Genomic DNA, 27,670 nt, shown 5'->3' on the forward strand with positions numbered 1-27,670 from the left:
CAATACTTAGAAGACAATATGCTGTAAATCAGCTGTACAACTTGGGGAGGAGAGGGGGGAACATGAGAGAAAAATGAGGGAGGAGGTAACAAGTTGGATAAGAAATGTACTCATTGCCTTCCATGTGAAACTGTAACCTCTCTACATCACTCTGACAATTAATTAATTATTTTAAAAAAGGAAGTGCTCTGTGTGAGTTCTCAGGACTAGGAAGCCAACAGCTAAGCATGTGTCTGCACTTGATTTTATATATTATTATTACTTACTATTTATGTATATTGTATTTTTTTACTTAATGTTTTATGTATATTATATTTGTGAAAAAATTAGGCTTTAATGGTGCAAATATCTAGGTAAGATTTTGATATGTTATTATCTATGAGTTAAGACAAATGCCCTTCCTCAATATTTAGTACATTTCTATGCTGAGACCTCTGAATATTTCTGTATCCACTGTAATGGAGGGATATTTGTATTATACTATATTATTATTTGTGTTACATTGACACTTAGCCAGTAAACCCATCTACCTATATAACATGGCAGTTTTTGTTAAGAAGTTCTCTGGCATTTATAGAAGCATTGAAGAACTTAATGTATCCTGTTAACATTTTCACGACAAATATCCCATTATTCTACACATATTCTCTCTCTAGGGTCAGTTGGAATATGCCCATCACATAGCACCAAATCTTATGTTTTGGCTACTGAATTTCAGACTCAGCAAAGCTCAGGATGGGAAAATACTCATGAAGGAAATAATCTGAGTACACACTGTTCCTTATATGCCTTTTGCCATTCTGTGAGTATTATTGAGGCATCTAACAAAGCATATAAAAGTGAAAAACACAAGTCTTGCAGGTGTAATGTGGATTGGTTTTGTATTGGATTTTAAATTGTGTCAGTGCTATAGGGCAAATGTCTTTAAAGAAACAAGAAAAGCTTGGGTTCTGAAGGAGATTACACTGTGTAGTTCTTGACTTCTGACTATGTAATTTATGAAGAAAACTTACTTTGTCTTCAGTGCTACTGAAGCTTCCTTTGCTTTGGAATAAGGTTTCGTTAACTCAGTGAAAAACTCCTTTTAATTAAGAATTTCCTTGTTCAGCTTTTTTACCAAAGGTTTTCCTGCTCAAGTTCATATCAAATAAATATTGCTTTGCAGTATCAGTATTTCCACAGGTGACCTCCGGCCATGTCTGGTGACTGTCTTGCTTGTGCTGCGGAGGCTTGCTGCTGGGCACAGCAGGTGGACCTATAGTGGATAGATGCCAGGGATGCTGCTAAGAGCATTTGAACCTGTCCCTAAATGCCTGGGAAAAAAACATGCTCCGATGTTCGTTCATTGAATTTTCAATAACGAAGAAAAGGAACCATCCAGAAAAATGGACAACCTTTCTCTATGATTTTTGAGTCAGGACTGTCATGCAGCAGTGGTTGAATGTTCTCCAAGTTAACATTCAGATAGTTGCTGAAGAATGACTGAGAGGTTTCAGCTGGGTTCTGGAATGTATGAGTATTCTTTGCTGTCACCTGATTTTAGTTTCTGCCTAAATTTTAGTGGTAATAGTATTGAATATGCATTTTTCTTGTTTGAAGTAAATGAAAGGGTAAAGCTTTTTAATAAAACCTACAAAGTAGAAAATGTCCATTTTTATGTCCAAAGCTGTAAGTTAGGTCTGTCTAAGGTTCCTGATGCTGAAATGTATGTGTTGATCTTTGCTGACCCTTTTCCAACATAAAGGTATGGCTCCTGGAGAATGGAAGCCAATAACAAAATACTGTTCTCAGAGCTAGACAATGTGAGGTACAGAACACCTTCAGCTTCATTTGATTCACTTGCCTTACCATTCTGAGGTACTGGATAATTCAACCCATTTTTTCAAATTAAAAAAATAGGCATCCACTATTTTAATTATTTATTTGATGTTAAACTCTGAATTAATGGTGAAACAATGTTAAAAATCATCTGGTTCTGAACTGAGTTCTTGGCCACAACGAAGTGGTGCATTTTCAACATGTATTTACAACAACTGAGCTTTACTGGGGAAAACCACCTATACCTATGTGGACTCGTTAAGGTGTGAATGTGTTCTCTACCTTCTGTGGATTGCTTAGTATTCAATTTATTTTTTTCCTTCAATTTTCAAATCTGTGTAATACACTCAGAAATTTATCCCAGACTTTTAACTTTGCATATAGTACTATAGGGTCTTGTACAAAGAAAAAGTTAAGAGATTAAAAAACAGCTGTTGGGTTTTGTCATCTTTTCTATTTTGCCATTTGTGGTTTTAAAATACATTGTGCTCTAAATGTGGTTTGATTAGCCACTTGAAAATGTTACAAACCTGAATTCACTCTCTCTGTATATTTCAAGATGTAATCTTTAAAATGAAGATACTACTGTACAATAATGCTACTATCATAATCAAGGAATTTAACCCTGGCTCAATTATATATAATTTGTAGCTTCCATTTTAAAAATCAGGATTGAATCAAAGTTCAATGTATTATGAATACATTCAGTTGTCATGGCTTTGGTCTCTTTGAATTCTCCAAAGGTGCCCATTCTTTTATGTCTTTTATAACATTGGCTTTTAAAAAGCATATCAATCTGATTATTATATAACATCTTTACATTATTTGGCTTGTTTCATCCTGATTAGATCCAGTTTAAACATTTTTGGCAAAAGCAGTGCAAGAGAGCTGTAAGCTTCTTGTAACTTTGCAGCAGGAATCTTTTTTTTTTTTTTTTTTTTTTGGCCAGTCCTGGGCCTTGGACTCAGGGCCTGAGCACTGTCCCTGGCTTCTTCCCGCTCAAGGCTAGCACTCTGCCACTTGAGCCACAGCGCCGCTTCTGGCCGTTTTCTGTATATGTGGTGCTGGGGAATCGAACCTAGGGCCTCGTGTATCCGAGGCAGGCACTCTTGCCACTAGGCTATATCCCCAGCCCAGGAATCTTTTTTTTTGCCAGTCCTGGGGCTTGGACTCAGGGCCTGAGCACTGTCCCTGGCTTCTTTTTGCTCAAGGCTAGCACTCTGCCACAGCGCCACTTCTGAACATTTTCTATATATGTGGTGCTGGGGAATCGAACCCAGGGCTTCATGTATATGAGGCAAGCATTCTTGCCACTGGGCCATATTCCCAGCCCCAGAAGCAGGAATCTTATGACTTCAGATTGTCTGTGATGGCTTGTGCAAAGTTGTATACCTGGGAAGGTGGTCCAATTATACCAATTGCAAAATTATGATAAAGTAAATAGAAACATCTATTAATAAAATAATGTGTTGGGCTGGGAATATGGCCTAGTGGCAAGAGTGCTTGCCTAGTATACATGAAGCCTTGGGTTCCATTCCCCAGCACCACATATACAGAAAACGGCCAGAGGTGGCGCTGTGGCTCAAGTGGCAGAGTGCTAGCCTTGAGCAAAAAGAAGCCAGGGACAGTGCTAAGGCCCTGAGTCCAAGCCCCAGGACTGGCAAAAAAAATTTAATTAATTAAAATAAAATAATGTGTTTCATAACTTCATAGGTTACGTGAATCATTAAAAATTACATGTGGCTGGGCTTGGTGGCTCATGCTTGTAATCCTAGCTACTCAGGAGGCTGAGATCTGATGATCACGGTTCAAAGCCAACCTGGCAAGAAAGTCCATGATACTCTTATCTCTAATTAACTACTCAAAAGCTAGAAATGGTGCTGTGGCTCAAAGTGGCACAGCACTAGCCTTGAGCACAAAATCTCAGGGACAGTGCCCAGGCCCTTGGCACAGAAAAGAAAAAAATAGGCATGTATCATTTAAAAAATAATCATGCTTGTAATGGAAAATTTTGTTTAAACTGGGTCTGTGCAGTGTAAGAAAGAGCCTCTTGGGGCTTGCTCTGACCTAGAATTTGAGCCTTAATACTTTTTAATTTTTGAATTAACATACACTAATAATATGTAGGAGTTCACGATGATAATTTTATAGGTTAGCACAGCGTATTTTGAACTCCCGATTCACTCTCTCTATTATGTACCCACATCCCTCTCCCTCCTCACCCACTTTTCAGTGTTTGGTGCATTTTATTGTGGGGTGTGTGTGTGTGTGTGTGTGTGTGTGTGTGTGTGTGTGTGTGTTGCTTTCATCATCTTAACCTCTATATGCTTTCCCTGTCCTTGCCCCTCATTCTGTTCCCTCTTGGACAGATAAACTTTTAGTTTCATGTTCTGTTGTCTTTATCATCAGTTTAGAACATGTGATACTTAGCCATTTGAGTTTGGCTTTTCTTGCTCAACACAACGATCTTCAGTTCTATCCACTTTCCTGCAAATAACATAATTTCATTTTCTTTATGGATTAGTACACTCACACACCATATTTTCTCTGTCCCCTTGAGCACTGGTAATAGGATCTCAGCATGACACACACACAGGCCTTTTATTCGTAAAGCTTTCAGCCTAAACATACAAATTCTCTCATAACTACAGTGTTATAGTATCTGTACTGTTAATGTCATTTTGAAATTTTGTATAGCAAAAAGTAGAGTGTTAAATTTTCATTCTAAAAGCTATCATTTGTTTCTATGACTTCCTTTTCCATGACTTAAAAGATCATAGTTTATCCTTGATTTAATAACCATTTTTATAGAACACAGAAAATAAACATTATAATCTGGGAAATCCTTGTATTGATTTGTTTATATGAAAGACAAGTCATTTTTTATATAAGGACTATTTTAGCAATCTTCATAGGAATTCATCAGGCAAGAATAGAGGCAGATTGGTGTCTTGAGCAGTACATTGTAAGTTTTTAGGTCATTAATTCCACCTTATCTCCAGAAAACACAGCAGTATTCATCTAGAGTATACACATTCTTTAGAAAGCAAAAAGTGATGGTTAGGGGCTGGGGATATGGCCTAGTGGCAAGAGAGCTTGCCTCGTATGCATGAGGCCCTGGGTTCGATTCCCCAGCACCACATATACAGAAAATGGCCAGAAGTGGCCCTGTGGCTCAAGTGGCAGAGTGCTAACCTTGAGCAAAAAGAAGCCTGGGACAGTGCTCAGGCCCTGAGTCCAAGGACTAGGACTGGCCAAAAAAAAAAAAAAAAAGAAAAAGAAAAATGAACCTTGAGTACTGGCGCAAAAAAAAAAAGTGAAGGTTAATGAAAGATATGAAAGGTGTTCTTTAGAACTTAAAATACAGTATAAATAGTATTTATAAATGTGGTCTGGTTTTAGTTGCACCTATTGGTATGCTATATTGGTCTTAACAGACCGTTGATAGTGGCTTTATTTTTCCTTACATTCTGGCATGTGTGAAATCTTGGGGAAAATTGTATTGATGCTTAAGTTTGAAACTTTCCAAAAGGTATTGCATGAAGAGACTTGACCTAAGGCCTAACGTATGAAGCTGTAACCTCTCTGTACATAACTTTGACAATAAATAAGAAAAAAAAAACATAAGATAAAAGACAAAAATAAAAATCAAAGCAGAAGATATACATAAGATCATATTAGCTGCAAACCTCCCATAGTTAAGATCTGTAAATGGGAAGAAAGTAAGTTTGGAGGTAAAATAACCCATGTATTTAAACTTAATATATACTTAACTAAAGTTAAAACTGGATATTTAACCAAGTCATTGTAGCACTTATTCATATTACATTCCAACTATTACATCCTGTCAACTGTCTCCACAGCAGCTGAGCTAGGATTCAATTCCATATTTTGTGATAGTCATTGCTGTGCTAAATAATCACAGTGTGTTTCTAATGGTCTTTTTTAAGAAAGGGGATTTTATGTGCTAACACAAAATAAAAGTCTTGGGTCATTGTGTAACTCTAATGTTTAAAAAACAACATACTTGCATTTTATATTCCAGTGGCTCTTTCTGTCAAAGAAGAGTGTGTAAATTATTTAACACTGAAAGAACAAAGTAAAAAGTCTCCAATTTGGGGACTTCTTTTGTCTTTAAATTTTCATGTAGTTTTCTGCTGAATGTGACTCAAATGTAAAACTATCACGAAATCATGAATAATCTTTTGTCTTAGTATTACACTTGAAAAACCAAATAAAGGAGAGTTGAAATAAATTTATGTAAATAGAACACGTATTTGTAATAGTCTAGCCTCTTTTAGATTGAGTCTGTCTACTAATAATGGTCGCATACTATAATCAGATTTTCAGCAATGAATGAGTTTATCTTTCACAGTAGTGTCAACTCTGTAGTTTTCAGGAATAAAGTGAATCATCAGCTTTCATGAAGACCATTGTCTCTGTCACCATGAATGGAATATAAAATAATATACTTAAATGAACTCTTGAAATGGATACAGTAATCTTGCATCTACTACTTATCAGATATATGATTAAGATATTGTTTTTGGAAAACGTGAGTGGTTCACTAAAATTACTTTGAATTTACAAATGATGCATATCCTAATCTTTGTCCCTTAGGAGTCAACTGATTCAATTTTCAATTCCTTTTTATTAGGGAGAGCTCTGGCTCAATGTATGAGTAGGAAGGAAATGATAGAAGGCTATTGATAAGGAAAAGGCAGTAAAGGATCAGATCTCATTGAATTGATCAGATTGAACCACGCTTTTTCAGTGTGGTGTTACTGACATTTTGGAGAAGACAGTTCACATCTGTGTGGTTGTTCTATACATTGGAGGGTGTTTGACTGCACCCTGAATCTAAGTTCAATATTCTGAAAGCATTTACCTCCATTGTGAAACATAAAATCACCTCAGGACAATGCCAAATGTTCCCTGGGATCAACTTCTAGTAAGAGCTGGATTAGCCTGATCCGGGAGAGAATAGAAAAACCAAACTCAGGGACAAACAAACACCAGGAATTATGTTCTTTTAAAACACAACTGTGTGAAATATATTTGAGCCTGCAGCCTTTCTTTCTATTGATGTTTGGATAAAAACTCATCCTTTATTCTGTAACAGTTTAATTCAGTCACAAAATGGCATATAAAAGATTTTTGCTTATCTGCTTTTAGGTTAGTAACAGTGAAAGCATAGGCACTTTATACATAATGTTAGGTATCGATTGGACTGACCCCTGATTAAATATTATGTGGACATAAACTCTAAAGTCAACAGCCTTCAATAGGCCTGGGGGAAATAGGGTGAATAGGCTTGCCTAAATGGACAAAATATATTATGGAGAATGGCAAGAGTATACCCCATCTCAGTGGGCACAACTCACACTATAAAGATGTGTGTACAATTAGAGGAGATTACAATGGTTGCCTGTAGAGAAAAGACTCACACAGGCCATCCCAAAGGTCTTCTCGATCCAGGCTTCTGCTTTGATCTCATTGCAACTTTTTTGAAGTTTATTTCCTCTCTTAGATTCTAAGATATTTCTTTATTTCTGTGATCATTCTTCTTAATATCATTTGCTAAGATGGCTTTGCTTCTCTTCAGCTAATTATTAATACTCAATAATTAATTCATCACTTCTGAGTGTTTTGCTGCAGACCCTCTCCTGCTTTAGTCATCCTATACTTCTTGAATGTTCACTTATATATGTTATCTCATATGACCTTTATTTGTCATCAGGACAAAGACAAAGTAATCCTTAACATGTACCTGGAGACATGGGCAGTCTATCTTCTTCTGTCTCTGCTCCTCCTCTCAAACTTGCCCCACTGACATGGAGACATGGATGGTGTTTCTCCTGCTCTCTCCACTCTTCCTCTCACACCTGCCCCACTGACTTCCTCTACTCTGGATTCATTTTAACCCTTGTCTACAGCAAACATTACAAGTAGTAGTTTTATTCCAAGTACTATGTCAAGTCTTGTGGTTACAGCAGTAAGCAGAACAGAAAACATTCACATCCTCAGCACTTAGGGGAGACAGGTGAAAACCATAAAATGTTATCTATTGGAGTTACCATGGTACTTTCTACCACATGTATGTATCACAGGGAATGATCACCACATGCATACACATGTGTCACAGGGAGTGATAACCACACACACACACGTGTGTCACACACATGTGTGTCACAGGGAGCTATCACCACATCTATGTGTCACAGGGAGTGAGCACCACATGCAGGTGTCACAGGGAGCTATCATTGCATGCATGTGTCACAGGGAACAGTTAGTACATATGATCATTTCCTTTACTTCTTAAGTCGATGTCCCCTCCTCTCAATAGCCTCTCTTAGTCAGTGTCCATTCTGTAAGCTGTTATGGAACCACATACTTTTCTTTAGTGCTGCTTACCATGTTTGTTATTCTATGTTGATTTTCATGATTAATAGATAGATATTTGTCTTATCCAGATGACTATAAGGAATCTCTTTAGGTTTTCTTTTTTATCATATACTCTGGATTGAAGAATTATAGTATGCAAAACTAAATTGTCAGAAAATAATTTATGAAGTCAGGAGACTGTACTGTTTTATTTACTGACAATTCCCAGTCACTTTGGATAGGCAGCAAGGGGAAACTGGTGTCTTTCTTTACCTTCTTCCCTTCTGCCACCTTTCCTCTCCTTCCTTCCTTCTTTTACCCTCTTTCTCATATCTTTCTTATCTTCTTTTTTTTTTTTTACTTAACCTCAACCTTCCTTCTCCATCATGCTGCATTCTTCTCTTTCTCCTTTCCTTCTCTCCCTCCTACTTCAATATGAGTTACCTCACATCTACCAAAATGTTTTAAGGAAAAGTAGTAAAATTAAGTCATGTCCTGAGTATATGAAGATCAAATATAAAAGATAGCAGTGATGCAATAGAGTTTATATGCTTAGGGATTATCAAAAATAGTAAGTTGAAATGGAAGTTTAATTTGTCACAGCTTGTCAATAATTAAAGGCAAAATTTCTGTTTACTGAAATACATATGACCTAATATGAATATATAAGTATATATTTATGTGGCCTAATGCCTTATTAGAACACTACTTCCTACTAAGTTAAATTTATGGTGTGAAATGTGTAACTGAAATAAACACAAACTCTATGTCTAGGCCCATTTTCTCTTTAACATTGTTTTTGCATATTGCTTAAAAACTATATCTTGAAACAAAAGTATTTACTGATGTATATATAATTATTTTGTCTCTAAAATTATTTCAGTGTTTTTCAGGTATCTAAAAGCAAAATATTTCTGAAACTTAGGTGGTAAGTTGCATATTCTTAAAAATTTTGCCTGTAATTTTATGAAAGTATAACTTCAAGACGCATAAATGTTTTCATAAATGAAAATCCTTAGGGTTTTTTTTTTTTTTGGCAGTACTTTGGATTGAACTCAGCCTATCTCACTTTCTAGGCAAATGCTCTGCCATTTGTACCACAGTCTTTCTACTTTAATTTTTCAGATAAGATCTCACGCTTTTACTCAGGCCAGCTTTATACCTCAATTATTGTACTTCCAACTTCTGCATAGTTGGGAGCACAGGCATATACCTCCACATATTGCCCTAATATTATTTGTTTTTAATGAAAACAGTTTCCTCACTCTATTGGCTTAACTCTATGCACAAATAACTTGGCAGTAGTATTACTGTTTTAAGGCCATGCAACAGAATACTTGATCCTTTTAATCATACACAAATTTGAATCTGAAAATTTAACTTAGTTTTTTTAGAAGTGTGTATTTTTCCAAATGGATGCTCCCTTTTCTTCTATTATTTCTATGCCAGCTAGATGCCTTGAAGTATTTTTAATATTTTTATATGATTGGCAGTTTTGTTTTAAGCATCTTGAAAAATTCACAAGCCTTCTTAGAGTGTTCCAGATGTCTCTGAAATGTTGGCCACATCTGCTGCAGATCGATTGTACCTTTCCTTTTCTATTTTTACATAAGCCTTTTTTCATCTGTTTATACATGCATTAAAATTCTTATCTTTACTCTGAAATCTGTATTTTTCAATCCATGGACTTTGTCTCCAGTATACACAACAGAGGGTTGTCATGTTTATTAGTCTCACAAACTGGGCTCAAGAAACCTCATTTGTAATGCTTATTGTGGTAAATTGGAAATACACATCTTAAAAGGAGGGTAAACTCCATCAGGAGTCATCCTTCAAAGCAGAGTTCTGAGTGATCTTGAAGAACACTTTCACTAGATGATGTACTGTATATGATGCCAGTTAGATTTCCTGCTGATTTGATTGTTACCAGTTTTCTGTCAGTAAAACCAGCTTTTCAGAAGTACTGTTTGATCTGGGTGCAATATTGGGTTTGCAGGGCTAAATGTGATTCTTCCATATGTGTCTTTATTACTCTTGCCTTAGTTGGCAATGGAATTTCAGAGACAACAGAAAAGTTTTGAATTTGCTTGCACATCCGGGTGGGTGGCGGACATACAAAAATTTGTTTATGACAAATTCACTTATTATCATCTAATATTCCACATTTATAAGGACATCTAAATTCTAAGTCTTTGTTCTGAATTTTTTTTCCATGAGATTAGACTCTTGCTAATTTCTTTACCATTTAAAATAGTTTTACATTTTATTATCCTAAGTAGTTGTATAAGAGTTTCATTCAATATGTCAGTTTATGATTATAATGCATCTTGATTAATATCACCCATTCCATCATTCTCCACCATCTGTTCCCAACCTCACCATATAAAATCTTTCATAATTTTTGCTTTGTGTAATAAAATGCTGGAAAGAAAGGAAAATTTTTACACCAGCCAAAATTATTCTGTCCTTTTAGAAAAGAGCCTGTATGAGTCTTTGCTTTACAGGTACCCATTGTAATCTCCTCTGGCTGTACACACATCTTTATAGTGTTGAGCTGTGCCCACTGAGATGGGGTGCACTCTTGCCATTCTCCAGAATATGTTTTGCCCATTTAGGCAAGCCTACCCACCCTGTTTCCCCCAGGCCTATTGAAGGCTGTTTTTCATATCTGTTTTCTTAAGGGCAGAGCTTAGGGACTGTGTGAACATGTGGGTCATAGGTTCCAAGCAGTGAATATATCAAGGAGATGTGTGCATACACCCCTACCTGGAGAAGTCCATGGTTTTATTTAGGAAGGATGGTGATATGGGATGTGGGTCAACAGAAATGCAAATGATTCCACATTCGCAGCCTGTGATCCGCGTCTGTCTGCTGCTAGCACAATTTGTCATAGCTAAAATATGGAACTAATCCAGATGCCCCTCAATAGACGAATGGATCAGGAAAATGTGGTACATATACACAATGGAATTTTATGCCTCTATCAGAAAGAATGGCATTGTCCCATTCGTAAGGAAATGGAAGGACTTGGAAAAAATTATACTAAGTGAAGTGAGCCAGACCCAAAGAAACATGGACTCTATGGTCCCCCTCATAGGGAATAATTAGCACAGGCTTAGGCAAGTCACAGCAGAGGATCACAAGAGCCCAATAGCTATACCCTTATGAACACATAAGATGATGCTAAGTGAATGAATTCCATGTTATGGAAACAACTGTTACATCACTGTTGTAATTACTTTCAACATGTCATGTGAAACCGTAGCTTCTATTGTTGATGATCCTCTTGTATCCCCTTCCTGTGGTTGTACCTGTATCTTATCTGAGTACATTGGAAACTGTATATACTGGTATTAGAACTAGGAAAGTGAAAGGAAATACCAGAGTTGAGAGACACAGGATAAAAAGACAAACGACTACAAAAGCAATACTTGCAAAACTGTTTGGTGTAAACCAACTGAACAACTCATTGGGAGAGAGGGAAAGGGGGAGGAGGGGGGAAATGAGGGAGGAGGTAACAATCAATACAAGAAATGTATCCAATGCCTAACGTATGAAACTGTAACCTCTCTGTACATCAGTTTGACAATAAATAAGAAAAAAATGTTAAAAAAAGAAATGCAGGGCTGGGGATATAGCCTAGTGGCAAGAGTGCCTGCCTCGGATACACGAGGCCCTAGGTTCGATTCCCCAGCACCACATATACAGAAAACAGCCAGAAGCGGCGCTGTGGCTCAAGTGGCAGAGTGCTAGCCTTGAGCGGGAAGAAGCCAGGGACAGTGCTCAGGCCCTGAGTCCAAGGCCCAGGACTGGCCAAAAAAAAAAAAAAATGCAAATGGAACTTTGCATACTGTGTAGCTGTCAGTCAGATACTTTTGGCTAGTGGTTACCAGATATCTAGCAATTGGACCATGTTGGTTAATCTTTCTTCCAGCCACTCAAGCACAGAGAGGCCCTTTCCACAACATATGCTGAATGTCTGACAGGGAAATTGAATCCTGGAGTAGGACAGTGTGAAGCAGATTATAATCAGTACTATTTAAACAATGGTGCTGTTCCTGTATTAGGGAATGTTTGATGAATATTAACTCACTTTTATACTGTGCAGGAAAATTGATTTTTTAAACCAGGAATGGCTAATGTAATTAGCCTTCTGAACATTTTGAAAATAAATGAATACAAATTCAAGCACATCTGGTTGTCACTTTTCTTTAAATTTAGCCAGAATAGTGAATAAAAGTTATTTTATATAATTATCACAGTGAAACAGATGTGTACAAAAGTCTTCTAATTTAAGCCAATGCAATCTATGTTGGATTGCTGATTTTAAGTGTGTTGTCTTATTTATCAAAATAGAATTCTTGGGATATCTGGCAAAAGACTACTCTTTGTACATATTAAGGATATGTGTTCTATTCATCCTCTGGAAATAAATGCAATTTAATGTATTTGAGAAAGTAAAAAAATAGTAACAAGTAAAGGTTGCATCTACTTAATATTAGTAACTCATTCATATATCAGGTATATCGAATAACATTACTCGAGCTTATTTTATAATATTTTAACATGAAAATTCCAATGCATTAAAGCAACATTGATCACAAAAGAGAAAAGTGTTTTCAAATGGATATTCCTAGGTCTCACCTCTTCCTCATCTCCCAAGATCCTGTGGTATGTGGTCTACTTCAGTGCTTTGAATTCTGTCCTCATGCTGGGCTCCAAGCTCAGCACATCAAAGTCATTCCTGAGCTGTACTTTGTGGTCTTGTCCACTGCCACATTCTCTTCAGTCTTACTTTTGAGAATTATAATTTTTCTTTTTCACTGAACATAAATTTCTTTTCCCATAATACTAGAGGCTAAAGCCAAAGACTGAGTTTTAGCAGGCTTGTGTTTTCTGAAGGAGGCTTTTCTTCTTAACTTGGATGTGGCTACCTTCCTCTGCTGGCCTTACTTGGCTAATCTTTTCTGACTATACTTGTCAAGGTGTATCCCTGTATCCTTTTATTATATCTAGATAGCTGTACAAAGGAGTTTCCATTCAACAAAGCAGTTTATGAATCGAGTCTTGATCACTGTCATCCCTTTAAACATTCTCACCTATCCCTCCTAATCTACCCCTTTTCTCACTTATTTTTTGAAAGGTATTGTCTTTAATTATTTGTACAAAGGATATGCCATTTTAACAAAGTAGTTTATGATTACAATACATCTTGATAAGTATCACCCCCCCTTCAACACCCTTCAACATTCTCGCCTCCTTTTTATGAAGTCCTTCCATTACTTTTCCTAATTTTGTGGTACATACATGAAGTTTTGACTGCACTCTCTCTCCTTTCCCCTTTCATTTATCTTCCTCTCTCCTCTTGCCTGTACCAACTTCCTGGTGCTGATTTTGACCTTGTCTTTCTAAAAAATTATACCATGTGAAGTTTCCATAGTCTATTATACTTCAGTTAATTCATTTTTAGCTACTTGCATACTACTCAACATGTTTACTTAAAGATTTATGGGTACATTCTATCCACCACAAATGAGGGAAACCATGCAACTTTTCTTTCTCTGGGTTTGGTTTTCTTCACTTAAAAATTTCCAAGTCTTTCCATTTCCTTATACATTGCACAATTTATTCTTTCTGATGGATTAGTTAAATTCCATTGTGTGTGTATATATATATATATGTGTATATGTGTATATGTGTATATATACACCACATTTTCTTGATCCATTTATCCATTGAGGGGCATCTGGGCTGATTCTGTATTGGGTGAACAGTGCTGCAGTGAACATGTTTGTGCTGGTGGCTTCACTTTAACTTATATGTGTTGTACTGTGTAAAGTACCAGGAGTGGAATTGCTAGGTCATAGGGTAGTTTTATGTTTAATTTTTTGAGGAACCTTCACACTGCTTTCTAGAATGTTTGAAAAGTTTATATACCTAGTGCATTAGGGCCCCTTTTGGCTTCATCCTTGCCAGCATTTGTTTTCTTGATAGTGCCCATCTGACTGGGGCTAGGGGAAATCTCAGTGTTGTTTTGAATTGCATTTTCTTTGTGGCCAGAGATGTTGAACATTTCTTCATGTGTCTATTGGCCATTTTTAGTTGTTTTTCTGAGAAGTTTCTTTTTATTAGCCCATTTATTAACTGGGCTGTTGTTTCTTTGAGGGTTTAGTTTTTGAAAGTTTAATTTTTTACACTCTAAGTATATTCTGGGTATTAGGCTCTTGTCTGATGTGTAGCTGGTAATAATCTCCCAGTCGTTGGACTTTCTTTTCAGCTGGTTAGCTGGCCAGTTGTGTTTGTGGAGGTATTTCAATACAAATAGCATATTTTCCTTGTGTTTTGCTGGAAGATATCTGATATTACTGAAATTCATCATTGTTTTCATAAAAGTCATAGCTTCAAGAAGTCAGACCTGACTTCTGTGACAGAGTTGGCTACACACAGGCTGTAAGCATGATGTGGTTAAGCCATTTATCAAGATTGCTTCAAAATTATTTCTGAGGAAAGGAGTTATCTGACAGTGTATTCAGGCTGACTTATTTAACATTTTGTTCTCGTGATTTTTTTTTTCAGAAATTGAAAAATTTCAAGGTTCTGATGGAAAGAAGGAGGAGGAAGAAAAGAAGTATCTTGATGTCATCAGCAACAAAAACATAAAGCTCTCAGAAAGAGTCTTGATTCCTGTCAAACAGTATCCAAAGGTATTGCAGCATAAGCTTTGTTCTCCTTGAGTTAGAACAGAATTGTAATGATAAGTCTTGATGTTTTATTCATTGCCTTTTATAAAATAAATATTTAAAGCCTCATTACAGAAATATATGCAAAGACATGGTACTGACAGAGGAAAGAAAACTTTGAAAGAACAATGAAGAGTATACTATTCAACTGAAAACTGGCAATTTTGTTCTGTGACTGAAATGCATAATTGCATATTCTAATCATTTATTTAATGTGAATGATTCCCCAATTTATCCAAATATGCATACCCACTTGGTTATGTTTTGATTTAGGTTAAAATGTATAAAGGGGACTAGGATTAAGGATATTAAATATGTAACATTAGCTAATCAGCATGGAATTATTTTATCCAGGAAAACATCATAGCCTGAACCACTCTTGGTATAAAGCTCCTTGTCTTCTATGTGATATATGTAGTTATAAAAATAATTGTGCTATTGGCACCTCTCTTGAAGCTACTTTTCATCTTACCAATGTTTAACTATATTTAATGGAATGGTTAATTGCTATATTAATAAATTACAGTGGATGAAAAGGATTTTTTTCAGATAAATGGGAGAAAGCTAAAAATAGAAACTCAGTGACTCAAGCTGATAATTCCTTTTTGAAGACAGAATCTGAAGCAAGGACCATGTAATTATCTTAATAATAAAGATGATAGAAATAGTGCATACTCATCAATCGTCTCCTAACAAGATAACTTTTAGTAAATATAATTAAGTGGAATGCTTTGTTTATAGTTACTTCAAACTGGGAGAAAACATGCTTGTTTTTTGCCAGGCCTTGGGCTTGAACTTGGCCTGAGCACTGTCCTTGGCTTCTTTTTGCTCAAGGCTAGCACTCTACCACTTGAGCCACAGTGCCACTTCCAGCGTTTTCTGTATATGTGGCGCTAAGGAATCGAACCCAGGGCTTCATGCATACAAGGGAAGCACTGTACCACTAGGCCATATTCCCAGCCCAAGAAAACTCTTAAGTCATAAAATGAAGCTTTCAAATGAGATTTTTTTTGGAGCATCCTTTTTGTTTCTGTCTTTACAAGTTAGAAATCTGTTGGAAGAAAAGTGCATTTAGTATATATATATATATATATATATATATATAGTGTACATATATATAATTTGAAGTAAACTAATTTAATGATATGATGCTTCTCTATTCTCTATATATGGGATAGCCAGTGACAGACTCCTTTGTGACTTCTGAGGAAATATAACTCTATAATCTCAGACCAAATAAATTTGGCTGCTGAAAGAGACATTTACAGTTGTGGTAGCTCCTCAGGTCCTGCAGGAATGACTTCATGCTGAGTTAGAAGAGTCTATAATTAATTCATTATGATAGTAGCCGACATAGTATTATGTAGAACCAAATTTTTATGTGAAGTCTAATTTATAAAAAAAAAGATGCTCAACTAAGAAAACACTCTTAATTATACTAAATTATAATTCTCTGGAAAAATTGCTTTTACTTAGCAATTTTAGATTTGTGTAATGTTTAAACTAGGGCGAATCTTGGAAACCACAGAATATAAAAAACATTACAGTTAAGTTAAATGAAAGATTAAGAATTGGCCAAAGTAATGTCTTTGTTATAGATAGAGATCTTTAGTACAGTTACTCCTATTTTAGAACATTGTGAACGTTATATTTTTAATTTGATTGAGTAAGCATGGATAGTGGGGTAAAGAATGTGAAAATCAGTAACTGTTAATGATAAATGGATACTTACTGTAGTCTCAATAACTCATACATAAGAAAATTTACCTTATCTTTAACTGATGAATAGCTTTACAAATTGCCTAATTTATTTTTAAGGGATGTCCATTTCATCTAATTATAAGAAAAAGAACTCTAGTGCTCTTTTATAAAAGAGAGCAAAGCACTGAGAAACGTACTAATCTACTCTTACCTAACCCAATCTAATTCCATAATTTACCTGTTTACCTGCTTTAATAATACAGCAATAAAATTATATTCTAAAAGGAATCCTTGCTTTATTATATTTACAGTTTTGTGAAAACAACTCATATTTTGTCACAAAATAATAATCTTCCTCTGTTGGGGGGTTTATTGCTACTTGTCACAAAAATATTGGGTAGAGTTCAGATTGTGAACCCTAAACTTGAGCTGCTTACTATATGCTCATGAACTCTTAAGATATACAGCATGCCATGACACTGAGGCAGAGCAAGCAATATTTATGGGTCTAAAGTTTAACTTTCATAATAAAAAGTGACTTATTCCTCATGGGTATACACTGCAGAAAGATCTGCTCTACACCATGTTCCCTGAGATTTGTCTCTTCCACCGATGCCTGTTGTCTGTTTGAACTAGTAGTTAATGTGTTGGTGATACAGTCCTTTCAAACAAAGGGCAATAAATGGCTTTGGGAATTCTTGGGAAAATGACCTTATCATGACTTTACTACATGACCTTTCCACATAAATTTTGTTTCAATTATTGTCCAACTTCAAGTTAATTTGCTGACTTGATTATAGTTGGGTACTATATGAAATGGAAAGAAGCTTGAAATTTTAAATTAACTGTAAGAAGGCAGTTGAAGCACTTTAATAATGATTTACCTAGCTCTAGTGTCTTATGTTTAAGGATTTGTATTGGGAAAATATTTGATATTAAATCATTTTAATGGAAAATGTTTTTCTGTTTTGGTAGTGAGATTAATACAATTGTACTTGGGATTCTTGTTAAATAAGTAGAGTTTAGCTCCTTTTGCCATAAAAATATAATGGTAACAACATGTGATAATGAATAGTTAATTTGACTTATGGTAGTAACATTTTACATTGTATTTCCAATAACCTCATGTTATTTAACTTAAATATTCAGAGCAAGATTTATTTTTAAGGAATTCATTGTATATCTGTTTTCATGTGCCAAGTGTTCAAGAGTCAGAGCAATTGCTTCCTGGTGAACCTAGAAGGTGCAGCCTGGCAGCTGGCTCTACTGTGTTGCAATCCATCACCATGGACATATGTGCTGCATCAGTGATAGAATTCTTTCCCCCTACATGTACATATACTCTGTGTTATAGTTCCTTCTGATAGGACCGTTGCAGTTTGAGTCATTTTGTGGTCTGTATCAGAAAAGGCATCATTATTCCTCATTACTGCCTGTGTGCTTTATGAACTTGGTCCTAAGCTTTTGTAGTAAATTTTCTAGACTCTGCAGTTTGAGTTCAGTTGTAGTTTGAAATGTCTTGTAGGAGAATACATCATGACTTAGTGATGACATACAAAAAGATATCACACAAAAAGAATGCAAGCTGCATAGTGCTGACTCATTCTTGTAATCCCAGCTCCCTAAAAAAGGCTGATATCTGGAGGATCAAACTTTGAGGCCAGCCTTTGCAGAAAAGCCTGAGAGACTGTTTCCAAAATAACCAGTAAAAAATCAATTTAGGGTTGGAATTGTGACTCAAAGATAGGGTGTTAGCCAGTCACTGAATTTAGAAGCATAATATGGCAACAACAGGAGCAACAACACAAGTAGTTTGGGTAATAAATCTGATATTAATGATGAAACTCTCCATTCCTGGTGGAATGAGAGCAATTCTCTATTTTTATGACCTCAGTCAAGCACTAGATAAGATTTAGCCAGTAAGATATGTACTTTGTTACCTCTAAACATCACCAGTGTGGGAAAACTAAGAGCTGCAGAGAGCAGGAGGACTGCTGCTCCTGTGGTAAGACTTCCAACTTGCTGATTGTTAGTCCACCAGTTTATTGCCTGGGTGATTCACCTCTCAAGGTCCTTTAAAAATACCTTTGTGTTGAGAATTCAGAATTCTCTGAAATACATCACACCTTTCCTTCAATTAAACTTGCCCTAAGGCCCACTTTTTCTCACCTTGACTTACTGCCAAAATTTTTAAAGCACTTACCAATTGTCAGCAGTGTAAATCTGTCCCCCAAGTCAGCCCCAAATCTCCCATTTTAAAAATCAGTCATATGCACTCTATTGTTTTTCAAATCAATTCCTTATGCAGATGAATGCAGAAAATTAAAGTTCCAAAATATCCAAAAGTGCAATGTTACCTGCACTGTATTTCTTGTCACTGTGCTCAGTCCTGGAGATCAGTGCTGCCTGGATGAAATAATCTCATCTGGTGTCTTCCAAGTCCTTCCACCAAGCATCTGCTCCAAATACCAAGATTCAGATCAGTGTTGAATATTATTCTCCATCTTTCTAAGTAATTATCAGACTATGTAAGAATAGTTAACAGGGACTGGGGAGAGGTGGAAACTCAGAGCCAAACGTAACAACTTGCTGTTAGAAACACTTCTCTAGTTCTGATAAGCAATGTGATCTTCTAGAAGAACTTGGGCTTACAGCTTTTTCAGACAGAGGCCATTGTACAGCATTACCTTTTGCTTTTCTAAAGGAAGTGGAAGAGAGGATTGTCAGGCTTTATGATTTCACTTCATTCATCTCTCATGTGTGAGTTTAAATCTCATCCGAGGAAATGGCAGGACCCTGGACCCACATTTCCTGTGGGGAATGGAGTGGAGGGCTGCTCCTTATATCACAGTCATGAGTCAAAATGGAGTGTACCTGGAGCCACAGACTTTTCTTTAAAGGCCTATGTGTTCTTCAGTATGTTTTAAGCAAAGGCGACAAGAGGCACCAACTGAGGCTGAGTATGACAGAGCTGCTGTACCCTAATGAGAATCCTGCCCAGGAGGGAGTCCTGATCAGCTTTCTCTTTAAAACAAAAGCAACAAAAATAAATATTGTGGCTAGTGTTTATATCATTTATTTATAAATGCACACTCTTTCAAGGGGAAATTGTGCTCAGCTAGTATCCTGTGCGTCTTAGAAACTGTACATTTCCCTTTATCGTGCTCTTCATCAGAGTGTGGTGGAAAGAGATGTCCTTTGTTATCTGAGATGAGATACACATTTATTCCAAGATTGTGACTCTTGTATCTTTACTGCTAACTAGACTTCAAGCTATGACAAACAGGCACTAAGTAATTCATTTGCATATATAAAATTATATGAGTAAATTTGGATTTGGAACTTGACTCTGAGACTTCCTGTTTAAAATACAAGGCAGGGTGTTCGTGACCATCCAGTTCATGTAATGAGCTTAGCATTACTTGAGATGTGACCTTAAAAATTTCAGTTTCATGACTATAAACTGTGAACTAATGCTTCAAAATCCAGAGATTCCCCTCCACTGCTCATTCACATGTGTGATTCCAGCAAGTGTCAGTGGGCCAGAGCCTGGAGACTCAGATGGTCCCAGGACTTCTATCTTTAGCCTGCTATGTCCACAGACTCCAGATATGCATGCAGTCTGAACCCTGACGATCTTGTTTATGTCTGACAATACCAATTTCAGTAAGAAAAGATATTAACTTTTTCATGTTTGTATCAACTTCACTTGTTTATGTTTATTTCATAGTTATGTCTGTGAGGTTACTGGTCATGTACAGGTGACTTACCTTCCATGTATGCTATTCTAAAAGTAGTTTAGCTTTATTTTTTTAAATTTTTATTGTCAAACTGATGTACAGAGAGGTTACAGTTTCATAAGTTAGGCATTGAATAAATTTCTTGTACTGTTTGTTACCTCCTCCCTCATTCCCCCTACCTCTTCCCCTTTCCCTTCCCCCCCCATGAGTTACATCAGTTTTGCAAGTATTGATTGCTTTTGTAGTTGTTTGTCTTTTTTTACCCAGTGTCTCTCGATTTCCCTTTCAGTTTCCTAGTTCTAATACCAGTATACACGGTTTCCAATGTACTCAGATAAGATACAGAGATAGTGCAGGTACACCACAGGAAGGGGATACAAGAAGATCATCAATAATAGAAGCTACAGTTACACATAGCGCGTTGAAAGTAGTTACAACAGTGATATAACAATCGTTTCCATAACATGGAGTTCATTTCACTTAGCATCATCTTATGTGTTCATAAAGGTATAGCTATTGGGCTCTTGTGATCCTCTGCTGTGACTTGCCTAAACCTGTGCTAATTATTCCCTGTGAGGGAGACCATAGAGTTCATGTTTCTTTGGGTCTGGCTCACTTCACTTAGTATAATTTTTTCCAAGTCCTTCCATTTCCTTACGAATGGGACAATGTCATTCTTTCTGATAGAGGCATAAAATTCCATTGTGTATATGTACCACATTTTCCTGATCCATTTGTCTACTGAGGGGCATCTGGATTGGTTCCATATTCTAGCTATGACAAATTGTGCTGTGATGAACATTGTTGTGCTGGTGGCTTTAGTGTGTTCTTGTTTGTGGTCTTTTGGGTAGATGCACAAAAGTGGGGCTTCTGGGTCATAGGGGAGCTCTATGTTTAGCCTTCTGAGGAATCTCACTACCGCTTGCCAGAGTGGCTGAACCAGTTTACATTCCCACCAACAATGAAGTAGGGTTCCCTTTTGGCCACATCCCCTCCAACATTTGTTATTGTTGGTTTTCTTGATATAGGACATTCTTACTGGGGTGACAGAGTTGCAGGATATAAAATGAACCCTCAAAAATCAATGGCCTTTCTATATGATAATGACCCGAACGTCGAGGCTGAAATCAGGAAAGCAACTCCTTTTGCAATAGCCTCAAAAAACATAAAATATCGAGGAATAACCTTAACCAAAGAAGCGAAAGACCTCTATGATGAGAACTTTAAAAACATGAAAAACATAATTAAGGCAGAACTAAGGAAATGGAAAAACCTCCCATGCTCCTGGATTGGGAGGATTAAGATAATCAAAATGGCAATATTGCCTAAGGTTATCTACAAATTCAATGCAATACCCATTAATATGCCAACACCATTTTTTAATGAAATAGAGGAGGCAATCCAGAAATTCATATGGAACAATAAAAGACCCAGAATAGCAAAAACAATCCTAAGCAGAAAGAACAGTGCTGGAGGAATTACAATACCAAACTTCAAGCTGTATTATAAAGCTATATTAATATAAACAGCTTGGTATTGGCACTGGAACAGGCCTGAAGATCAATGGAACAGAATTGAAGACCCAGAAATGAACCCACAGAACTATACCTACTGAATCTTTGATAAAGGAGCTAAAAAAATAGTCTGGAAGAAAGATAGCCTCTTTAACAAATGGTGCTGGCAAAACTAGTTCAACACATGCAACAAACTAAAACTAGATCCTTATATATCACACTGCACCAATATCAATTCCAAATGGATCAAAGACCTCAAAATTAAAACAGATACCCTGAAAACACTAAAGGAAGGAGTAGCAGAAACACTTGGGCTCCTTGGCACAGGACGTAACTTCCTTAACAAAGACCCAGAAATGCTACAAATCAAAGAAAGGATGGACAAATGGGACTGCATCAAACTGCAGAGCTTCTGCAGGGCAAAGGACATAGCTTGCAAGATAATCAGAAAGCCCACAGATTGGGAAAAGATCTTTACCGGCCATACAACGGACAAAGGCCTCATATCTAAAATACATGCAGAACTAAAAATTACATTCCTCCAAAACAAAACCGCAAAGAACCAATAGCCCCCTCAACAAGTGGGCTAAAGACTTAAAAAGAGACTTCTCTTATGAGGAAATGAGAATGGCCAAGAGACATATGAAAAAGTGCTCTACAACACTGGCCATAAAAGAAATGCAAATCAAAGTAGTTTAGCTTTAAATAATCTCTTTCTGCATGAACACCACCTCCCACTTGGTGGCAGCAAAAGTACTTCCAGGGCTTTAATAGAAGGAGACCTTTGAGACTGAAGGAGCATCTCAGATGGTGTACTACCAGCCTTGTAAGAGCAGGCCCTGAGTTCAAACCCCAGTACTGCCAAAGGAGTGAGAAGAAGGTAAGGAGGAAGAGGAAGGGGAAGAGGGAGGGAGGTAGGAAGAGAGGAAGAGAAAGAGGGAGGGAGGGAGAAAAGGAGGGAAGAAGAAAGGTAGGGAGGGAGAAAAGGGGGGAGAGAGAAAGAGAAAGAGATGTCCTCCAAGTCATGTGGATTGTGTTAGTGAAGGAGCCTGTCAAACACAGCTCATATTTGTTGCTAGTACACTCTTGATACTGATCTGTCTTTGTGAGTGACAATGAGGAAAGGTGATATGAATTGAGAAGGCAGTCTATGCCAGTCACATTTTGAATGTGGATTGTGGTAATGAAAGACCCTGTTCAACAGGGCTGGATTGAATCTATGTCTGTGCTTAGGAGTGAAAGCAAGGAATGGTAGATTAGTGTGAATTTAGAATGAAATTGGTGCCAGTCACAAAGCTATATGTGTTAGACTTAACCATTTTGTCACACTTAGCCATTTTTAATTTATGATATGGACCCAAACTTTGCACTTGAGAAAACAGTTTAGTGTAGACTGTTGATTCAGAGGTTATGTGGATACTGTGTGCCTTACACCACTCTGTAATGCTCTGTTGAGGCACTGAGCTTGTCACTAAGACAGCTTCCTGGCACTACTTTTTTAAAAAGAGGAATTTTGTTGTTATTATTAAGGTGTTGTACAGAGGGGTCACCATTTCATAAATCAGGTAATAAATACAATTCTTTTTGGACAGTGTCACCCCTTCTTTTCTTTGCTGCACCATTTTCTTGTTTTTGCAATGATTATTTTCTGTTTATGTATGCCCCACGTATGCTAGGCAAGCACTCTACCACTAAACCACCTTCCCAGTCCCTTCATTCCTTTGCTTTCCCCCAGTTTCCCTCTTCCATCCCTGTCCACAAGTTGTATAGTTCATTTTTCTCATAGTGTATACCGAATATCATGACTGCATTTGTTTACATTTCCTTCCAAAATAAAAGCCATAAACAGAAATAAACACCACTACCACCACCACCACCATCAACAAAAAACTCCATGTTTCTATTACCTGGAATTTGTTTCAATAAATAGTATTTTAAATGTTCAGAGAAGTTACGCTTCTGGATTCCTCCCCTAAGAGTATTCTTTAGTTTCACTGTTTGTATGTGAATGCCTAGAATTCTCTTCTGCTACATAAGGCATTTCCAAAAGTAGCATAAAAATAATTTTTGCTTACCTCACATTGGACTTGCCAAAGTCTTTGAATCCATAATGTTGGTCATCCTAGGGAAATCGAGGCAAGAGATACAGCTGCTCAATTCCTGGAGTAGGTTACTCCATATATAGGTCAATAAATAACAGATATCCAGAGTGTCATTTTTGAACAGAACTCAGACTTAGGGCTTGAGTGAATGCATGTGGTTATGTGACAGTCCTGTGTGTCTGTTTTCTATTGTCAGCATCTTTTGTTAGTAAGAGATCTAAGTGTGAGAAAAACTGTCTTTTCTATAACAGTGGGTTGCTTAAAAGTTCATGCTTAGACCTGAGAGTGGGAGAAGATCTACTTTTGGATAAGGAAGGATTTTTGAAATGTGATGTAGCTATTACTGCAACAGTTTTTTAGAACTGAAAATGCAACAGTTATAAAGTGGTGTAACTTTGCATATATATATATATAATTTGAAAAGTTGCAAATAAAATTTAGTTAGTATTATTTTTAAATGATTTTAGAAACAACACCCAAATAGTGTGTTTTTATGGTGATATAAATGTAAATTCACATGTTTCCTTGATAGGCAACTCTGATACATGCAAATTGATAAAAAAAATGTAAAAAGATACCACTATTACACAAAGACAAAAAGTTGTATGTATTAAATTTTCACATCTTTACAGTCTTTTTCTGTTAGTACTTTTTTAACACAATGCTTTTTGATACAGTTTTAGATATTTCTGAGATTTTTTTCAGAAGTTTGATAAATATAGCCTTTAAAAGAAAACTATGAACTTTTCAAAATACCTACATATATCTATGCCAATGGAAGGAGAGATGGCAAGAATATATTTAAAATATAAGTGGTAAGTTACAAAATAACCTATAAAGAAAAATTTGAAAACATCTGGGCAATCTTGCTACCACTTTTAGACTGTCTACAGTTAACATCAAAAGCAAATATGGGATCCTTTTATAAAAGAACAAGGTCTCGGAAGACGGCGGAGGAGCGGCTGAGCCCTGCAGAGCTCCCTCCGTTATTGTAGTTTTCTCACCTCATAGAAACTGTTTCTCCGAGAAAGACAGCCAAAGTAAGTTCTAACAGTACAGGGATTCTGAACAGGAAGGGAAAATCGACTTTGCTGGTCTGAAAACACAGTTTTGAGCTCCTGGCGGCATCCCGCCGCCGCGCCAGCGCCGGCTCCGGCACAGTGCCGGGCACAGCCCCCCACACTCGGCGCAGCTAAAGCGAGAAATACTCCAGACGGCAGCCGAGCACGGAGGACCTGACATCGCAGAGACAGCGTGAGTACCCCGCAAAAAAAAAAATAATAATTCTCGCTTGTGCCCAGAGTCCAGCTTCTGGAAGGCATCCCTGTCCCCACCGCCAGAGCAAAGCACCATCTTTGCCACTGGCATAGGGTCAGACCAGACTGGAACTGAAGCGGGCCTGGGGAAAGCGAGGCCAAAAAAGCCATCTTTGAAAAGGGCAGGAGGGGCGGAATCAGTGAGAACCAGCTCCGCCCAGAAGAACGCCCCCTGCCCTGGCGGGAGGCGAGTCCGGGGATTATCCAGAGATGCCGCGCCCTGCCCGCCGGAACTTTTAAACTTAAAGCAAAAGCTGCGAGCAGCTACCAGGGGCACGGAAACAACAGAAGGAGGAACAAACAGTTCCGGGGACAGCTAAACGGTCCCGTCACAGAGGAAACTAATTCCCAGCCCAAAACGGAGCTGCATTCCATAGCTACCTATGCCAAAGAGGCCGCCTCCCTCAGGCAAGCAACTCTTAGTGGAGCAAAACAGGCCAGAGGCGCCACGCTCTGCTGAGTTCACAGTCTAGTCAAGTCCAGGCATCAAAGGCAGCAGCCCCACAGCAGACAGAGGAGCCACAGTTCCTGTGACTGCCCACGTCCCCATCGACAGAGGACGCCCAAGGCCTGCCTGCAAGCTGTGCGAACCTCAGAGACCCACGATTGCACCAACAGAGGAGAAGGTCAGAACAGATCCACCCCTTGCCAACTGAAATCAAGTCAAACCAGCCAATCAGGAAAATAGACTGCAGTCCATTGCAGGGAAACCAGAGACTGGTTTCATTTTCTTTTCAAACATTTTCTTTTTAACTTTTCTTTTAAATTTTCTTTTCAATTTTTTCACACCTGAAACATCATTGGTTGTTTTTTTTTTGTTTGTTTTTTTTTTGTTTGTTTTCCATTTTTACTGGTTTGTTTTATCAAGTTTTTTTGTGTTTGTTTATTTGCTTGGGTTGTCCCTTTTCTGATATTTTCCTTTTTATTTACTTATGCTTCCTTGTTAAATAATTTTTCTCTGTTTTGTGTATCTGTCTTCCAGTATTTTTACTTCATTTCTCTCGTTGCGTCCTCTTCCTTTAAAAATTACTTTCCTATAAATAACACCTACACCCTTTTCTGCTAACTCTCCAGTGTCTGTCATTTTATCAATGTGCTTTCTACTGATTCTACTCTTCTCCACATTTCCACGTCACTGAAACTAAACCAAAATCACCACCACCCCCCCCCCCCAATACACTTTACTCTATTCTCTTTACTACCTCCAACTTACCCTCCTGACTTACTGCCTGGACCTCCAGGCTCCATTGACTCCTGGCTATTGGATAGAGAATATCCCAGCTTAATACGAGTGAATCAAAGGGGTTCATAGAGAAAGCCAGTCCTAAAAGAACTTAATATAAAAACAAGAATTGCGTATAAGGTTGTAACAGTAAATAAGTAACTACTGAATACAGGGCCCAGGATCAGATGTTATATTGAAATTGTATTCTTTAGGAACACCAATCTAACTTTATAGACAGGTATACAAGTTATCTGTATATAATTGTGAAATTGTAAGATTTATACGACAGTGCTTGGTAAGGGCTGCTTTGGGTCTTAAACAGTGCTCACAGGTGCTGGTAGACTGGCATTCCCAATTCAAATGGGCAGAAGAAACACAAGAAAGATGGCAAATAATGAAGTCTTATCCCCCACCCAAAACAAGCAGGAAGCAGAGCAGTCAATCAAAAACATAGAAGAAAACCCCCAAAATGCTCTACAAAGTTTACTGATAAACATGATAAATGAAAAGTTTGAATCTCTCCAGTCAATTATGTTAGAGCGTGAGGAGGCAAAGCAAAAATTAATGGAGAATTTCATGGCATCCACAAATAGAAAGATAAGTGAGCTTCAAGAGTCAAATGAAAAGATAGCTACCCAACTTAAAGATTTGAGAGACAACACTCAAAACCAAAGTAATGAAGTTAATGAAGTAAAGAAGTCCATACAGGACCTAAGAAATGACATGGAAATCATCAGGAAAGACCAGTCAGAAGGAAAAGAGATTCGAAATCAAGTAGCTAGCCTACAGTCCCGACTAACTGAAGCAGAGGATCGAATCTCAGGAGCTGAAGATTCCTTAGATTCTATGGAGAAAGATCAAAAATCAATACAAATCCAGTCCAAGCAACAAAACAGATCGCTACAGGAGATTCAAGACACAATCAGGAAGCCCAATTTAAGGATAATAGGTATTGAGGAAAACTTGGAGAAAGAGGTTAATGGGATAGGCAACCTATTTAACAGAATATTAGCTGAGAACTTCCCAAACATCCAGAAGGAAAGGCCTATACAGATACAAGAAGCATTTAGAACCCCAAATCGACCAGACCAGAATAGGACTTCCCACCGACACATTGTGATCAAAACAGC

General features: G+C 37.2%; 1 protein-coding gene across 5 annotated transcripts in view; it reads left to right on the plus strand.

Moving 5' to 3' along the window:
- The window catches only part of Khdrbs2 (KH RNA binding domain containing, signal transduction associated 2), a 223,691-nt gene that overhangs the window by 26,937 nt on the left and 169,084 nt on the right, over positions 1-27,670 (plus strand). For all 5 annotated transcript variants that reach the window (XM_048347557.1, XM_048347556.1, XM_048347559.1 and 2 more), the window contains exon 2: positions 14,779-14,906. In XM_048347557.1, coding sequence (XP_048203514.1) covers positions 14,779-14,906 — 128 coding nt within the window. The remainder of the gene's footprint in view (positions 1-14,778; positions 14,907-27,670) is intronic.

Source organism: Perognathus longimembris, chromosome 6 (assembly GCF_023159225.1).
Source record: "Perognathus longimembris pacificus isolate PPM17 chromosome 6, ASM2315922v1, whole genome shotgun sequence".
Classification (NCBI taxonomy): Eukaryota; Metazoa; Chordata; class Mammalia; order Rodentia; family Heteromyidae; genus Perognathus; species Perognathus longimembris.